The 6,230-nt window shown below is 53.6% G+C and overlaps 1 protein-coding gene across 1 annotated transcript; it reads right to left on the reverse strand.

Annotated features, from left to right (window-relative positions):
* Positions 1 to 3,156: 3,156 nt before the first annotated feature.
* On the reverse strand, positions 3,157 to 6,025 carry LOC119102089 (alpha-L-fucosidase). The gene has a single exon (XM_037225453.1). The coding sequence runs from the start codon at positions 5,700 to 5,702 to the stop codon at positions 4,113 to 4,115; it is 1,590 nt and encodes a 529-aa protein (XP_037081348.1). The 5' UTR covers positions 5,703 to 6,025; the 3' UTR covers positions 3,157 to 4,112.
* Positions 6,026 to 6,230: the final 205 nt, after the last annotated feature.

Genomic DNA, 6,230 nt, shown 5'->3' on the forward strand with positions numbered 1-6,230 from the left:
TGCTTCACCATTATCTCATCATTTTTGCTAAGGTCTCTGATGAAGTTCCGCTGATCTGCAGTGACATTTAGTTTGCCTGTACCTTTCGAACGTGCGCAGTACGCCATGCTTTTATTTATGTACGCTGACTTCTACATCATTACTGGAAGGTCCAGGAAGTTCATTCCGATATCTGGAAATCTCAACGACAGATTCGGGATGCGACCTGGATGCGGCTGACCTTCGTTACCACCTTCTGCGTCTGCCCCACCGACGTCACGCGGTCCATTCGCCAGTCTCGATGGTGCTTCTGTTGCATCTGTTGAAGCTGGTGGTAACCTCGTGTTGAAGTTAGTGTTGAAGTTGGCCCGGTGCAGTCGCGATACCAGTGTGTTGCTACCATCACACAATTTTGAGATGTAGTCTTTCCACCGCTGGTCAAATGCAAAACACTCAACTCCTTCCTCTACCTGAAATAAAATGTCCTTAGACGTTGCGTCTGTGCCAAGTTAGGACTTTGGCTAGAAGACTAACTTTTGCGGTATTTAGGTCTACGGACGATACATTATTCACTCTCTCTTTACTAGTCTGACTAGCGACCAGTTCTGCATGGCCATGATTGACTTGGCGCTCGGCTTAAAGTTGTATGAACTTGTTCACCTATCTTCGTCTATTTTCGCAAGTGGTGATGTCAGAAACTGGTGCATACCTCGCACATGCATAAGCGTGCCTTTTGTACTCTGTAAAACACGAGATCGATTCAAATAACCGTGAGCGTTGTTGTTCTAAATAGGCTTTTTCGAAAGGTTTCTGCGATTGCCTTGTATAATAAAACCTTAACAAGGCCGACGCCTGCGCGGCCCACGCAGTCTGTAGGAATGGGAATGGGGTAAAAGTTGTTGTGTCTGACTTGCAACCGCGCATGCCTCAAAACTATGTTATATAACTTTTCGATAATTGATTCTGACCAGGGGTTGAACACTCAGATGCATATGGGTTGGTCAAATAATCGTTTACGCACATTTTGACCTCATTTCTATCGTCAACGTTCACATGGTGTCCTGAATATCTCCACAGAATCCGGAGGAAATTGACCGAACTTCCGAGTTTTATCGGCCTAGAAAGGATCCGTGTAACTGTTGCGGCGGCATTCTGCTCCATGCAGTCGTTTAACGCCCGCTTACTTTAGTTTAAGACTCCAAAATATGAACAGGATTGCTTCTGGTATCTTCGCAGGCTTCTGTTCCAAATGACTAAATCAAACATAAAAATGAACCGAAAAATCCTATGCTCTTGAGAAAAAGTCGTCAAATCCATTTGTGTGCGTGTGTGGGGGGGGGGGGTTCACCATCCGGGGTTCTTTTCCCATCCTTGCAACCCCCTCTCATCTTACCAAGGCCTTGGCTGCGCCCTTGTGCAATATGATGGAGAAGTGGGCAATTAGGTAACCAATCATGACATTTTCTCACCTGGTCTTTAGTCTCGACCGCTCCTGCCCAGGTGACACTGCCGCACATGTTAAACAATGGTGATGCAGGCTTGCCAACAGAATTTGATAAGAGCTGAAGGCGTCCTTTGCACACACTTAGAGCATTGATACCTCAGACAGGGCGGTCGGCCCGCTCAACAGTTGCGTCGAGGTGGGCCTGACTCCGTCTCTGCCTGGTGTCTACAGACCCCTTCCGACATGCCGAGCCTGAGTGGCCGGTGTGACTGTCACCAAATATTGCCCGATACGTGCTCTGGCAGGCTGAACAGACGATTGTGCCGGTGTTAGCCCGATTGGCACCAGACCGCACACCTCACCCAGGATACACAGGCTGCTCAGGCGCGGGCATCAGGTGCGGAGATGCCAATGTGCTGGCGCTGCACGTGCAATTGATTTGTGCCTTTTTGACCTTTGAGAACTTATGGAGATCAGCTTGAGATAAGACCCAAGCAGTTGTTTTTTATGCTGAAAAATGTGATTTGACTGGTACATTTTGCGTTCGTTTCAACTTAACTGATCAAAAAAAGGTTAACGGCTTTATTGATCGCTTCTCTGAGGCTCATGGGAGGTCCTTGAACTAAAACTACCTTGTTCAACCTTTACATTGAGGAACTTGTCGTCCCGGGATATTTGGTGACCCGGGGTTTACTTCAAATGCCAAAACTATCTTAAAAGATGCTTCATCTTGCAAGTTCAGGAAAAATCACTGATCTGAAATGACCCGGAATTATGACCTCTGGCTTTAAAATGTCGTCTAGATTGCAGAGGATTACAGGTACCCACACATCATTCTCTTAGCAAGGGGTGGGGGGAAGGGTGTGGGGTGGGGGGGGGGGGGGGTAGCCGACCGGAGCTCAGCGAGAATCAATTACGCGTTAGAGCACTTCGGCCACTGATTTGTTAACAATGACTGAGACATGTGCACGTACAGGGTAAAGCGTAACATGGACGGGTAACAGGGACATGGGTAAAACAAAAAGTGGTAGCACCAAGCCTTAGGCAATAATAAAATATACCCGGTACGCAAAGTTCATCGCTATTTGTAGCATGAATACGCCATGTAAGGCTGTGACCAGTATTTTTAATTAATGCAAATAAAGATACCAACATACTTCAACAACATGACGTGATAAGATCAACTGACGTCATATTGTTGAAGTATGTTGGTATCTTTCTTTGCATTAATTAAAAAGCAATTTAATTATTTGACCCGAAGGTCGCGCCTGAAGATGTAAAAGTTTCGCACAAACTAGGACAAAGAGAGTATTCATGCTGTGCAAATTATGCACTCATACGTTTTGAGATCTCAGAGGAAGGAACAAACCCGAGGGAGGCAAACCCCATCCGAGGGCTTCGCTTTCGACCGGCTTCAGACGTTGGGTAGAGTGTGTCGATAGTGAGGATAGAGCGACCATGCTTGCCTGCTACTTGCAATTCGCGACTGCAGCATACGCATGCACATTTTGAGGTAGCTCCAGTCATGGGTTCGGACACGGCGTCAAGCCAGTGCTCGTATGGTTACATTGCTGCATTTTAATATCCAAAAGTTGGGCTATCAAATATTTGGTCGCAAATGATGTAGGCAATTAACGCCACCTATACAATGCTATTTATGGTATTACAAATCTATGGAAAATACAGTGCAGTCCAAACCATTTCACATTCTGAAAGCCCGAAAAGGGTCTTGCATTTATAGCACTTCCGCACAATTGGACTAAAACAACATTCAGAACCCAAAGTTGTTCCGAGCGGACCTATACAAACGGCATTTAGTTGAAGCACACGGACATTCTCGAACAGGTGATAGATACCCGCGCCAAGTAACTAAATGCATGATCGACATAATGTGACAAATCTAGTCATATCGGGTAAACCAACTAGCTGGCGCTAATCTGAGCCATCAGGACTTCAGAATCGATTCCAGATTCGGATTGATGAGGGATAAATGGCAATAAATCGATGAATCTCACTCATTATCGGACCCGGACTCCATCGCTCCCATTCAACTTGTCATATGAAGTGGGGCCGGGCTCAGACACTTGTACTATGAGGTAAGCTACTTGCGGAGCAATGCATTGTCGCAACAGTGTACGTTTTGGTTTGGTCAATTCCATCATGCCATAAACACACAGGATACAAAGCACACTTGCTCCCAAGGCAAGCTGTAAGCTGTTATGTACCATTACCCAATGTTGTACTGCTACCGTACCGTTAGATTGTTTACATTTTGTGGCGCTTTGTTTACGTGACAACAGGACAATGTCGATTTTTGGCTTTCACTATGGTTGGTTATCACAGCCCTTCATTTGAAGTTCCAAAACACGCCGCTCGCCATGTAAGTAATATCATCCCTACGCCATAAGTTGCACAGCAAGCGACAAGCTCAAAGACCAGGCGCCCATGGTTATGTGATAATGGGATTGAGCCAGGATCATAGCCGAGCAAGGGCCGCCAAAGGATCCATGACCTTTCCCTCCACCAAGTGTTTTATATATATACTAAGCAGCTTTGTTGGGGCTCAGAGCAAATTCAACGTTGCTTGATCTCTCATCTAGATAATATCTAAGCGCGTGGTTGGAGATCGCTCTTCGTGTACGCAGAAAGGCTCGTCCATGCCAAGGTTTGCGGCCGTAACCATACCGCATCAGTTTCCGGGTTTGGCGTCGTTGCTGGAGGGCGCCTTCTTCCCAGCCGAGCTGTCTCCGACGGCGACAGTGTTCTGCCAGAAGGCGGCGGTCTGCCTGTAGCAGGAGAACTTCCGGAATGTTATCTCGTTCAGAAACTCGGAGGTTTTACCGGCACCGTCGCCTCCCGCCAGCTGGACGGCGTCTTCCCCTGACCGGTCTACCCCCGCGGCGTCGTCGTCTCCCGGCGCCACGGCGTTCTCGGCGCGCACCACCCAGGCCCAGCGGGCGCTGACCTTCTCCAGCGGCGGCAGCTGCACCAGCAGCGGCGCGCCCGGCCGCTGGCGCCACTGCAGAGGCCCGCCGTCGAATCCCAGCAGTGTGAGGCGGCCGCTGGCCTGCCGCAGGCGCAGACTCCCCAGGCGCAGACGGCCGGCCGGCGGCCAGTCCAGCACGATGGCGTACACGCGACCCTCGCGCTGCGTGTACCACACGCCGGGCGTGACGCTGTCGTTCTGGTGCACCCACGGACGCGACGCGTAGATGGCCTCGCCGCTGATGTTGAGCCACTGGCCCATCTGGCGGAGCCGCTCCTCGAAGATGGGCACGATGCGACCGTCGTGCGTGGGACCCACGTTGAGCAGCAGGTTGCCGCCGCAGCTGACCGTCTCGGCCAACTCGCGGGTCAGCTCCTCTATGGAGCGGATGCTGGCCAGCGAGATGTTGCGTCGGTAGCCCCAGAAGTAGCGGTCGACGGTCATGCAGTTCTCCCACTTGTGCTTCTGCAGCACGCCCGGGTTGTAGTGGTTGTCGCAGGTGATGAAGTCGCCGTGCTTGCAGCCGCAGTCCGTGCCCCAGCGGTCGTTGGTGACGACGCGGTCGCGGATCGGCGAGTCGTTGTAGAGCCAGGCGAGGAACTGCTTGCTGCCCCAGTAGTCGGAGCTGGGCGCCTGGCTGCTGCCGTCCGACCAGATCACGTCCGGCTCGTAGCCATACACCAGCTCGTACAGCTCCGGAATCGCTTTGGCCGCCGGGAATGTGTTCTGCGTGAAGTTGCTCGCCTTGTCCGCCAACCAGTGCGGGTTGAAGTACTCGAACAGCGAGTAGTAGACGCCGAAGCGAATGTTGGTGCGGTTCCGCACGGAGCGCGCCAGGTCGCCCACCAGGTCGCGATTCGGCCCCGTGTCGACGGCGTTCCAGTTCCAGGCGTACTTGCTCGGCCACAGCGTGAAGCCCTCGTGGTGCTTGGTGGTGAGCACCACATAGCGCGCGCCGGCGGCGGCGAACAGGTCCGCCCAGCGATCCGGCTCGAAGAACTCGGCCGTGAACTGCGGCGCAAAGTCGGCGTACGTGAAGCCCGGTCGGTAGTTGCGCCGCATGAACTCGACGTGCGCCTTGTTTTTGTCGCCGCGCCACTGCTGCCAGAACCAGGCTTCGCCGAAGCTGGGCACCGAGTATACGCCCCAGTGCAGGAAGATGCCGAACTTGGCCTCGTCGTACCAGGCCGGGATCGGCCGCGTGTCGAGCGATTCCCACGTGGGCTCGTAGCGGGCCCGGCCGCGGCCCAGCAGCGCCCACGTCACGGCCAGCAGCAGCGGCACACGCAGCATGTCGCTGGCAGGGGCGCTTCACACGCCGCTGCTGCGCTGGTCACGCCTGCGTGGCGGGAGAGCACGTCCAGCCGCGGCGGACAGGCAGCGGAGAGCCGCGAAGCACTGCAACCGGCGTGGGCTCCACACTCACACGTCTGCCGGCTGCAGCCTGACTGCGGGCGGCCACCGCACGCGCTACTCAGCCGCTCCTTGTACCCGGTGACTGGCCTTGAACTGCGCTCGGTCCCTCGCAACGCCCGTTCGCTCTCGTGTCGTCGCGGCCCCCCAGCTCCTGCGAGGCCGCCGGCGATACCCTGGTGACGGATGACAACAGACGGGCCCTCGGCGCTGCGACGCGAGCGGTCGATCGGCGTTATGAGCCGGCACGTGGCTGACGGTGCACGGTCCACACGCAAACAGACCGGTCAGCGATCCCAGCGATAGAGCCGCCGCCGGCGGCTGGCTGCCGCACTGGCACGGCGCCAAACGTTGGAGCCGGCTAACCACGTGTGCAAATGCTCCAGCTGCCGAGACCCCAGGCGAGAG

This window comes from Pollicipes pollicipes, unplaced genomic scaffold (genome assembly GCF_011947565.3).
Source record: "Pollicipes pollicipes isolate AB1234 unplaced genomic scaffold, Ppol_2.1 Scaffold_5554;HRSCAF=6571_pilon_pilon_pilon, whole genome shotgun sequence".
Taxonomy (NCBI): Eukaryota; Metazoa; Arthropoda; class Thecostraca; order Pollicipedomorpha; family Pollicipedidae; genus Pollicipes; species Pollicipes pollicipes.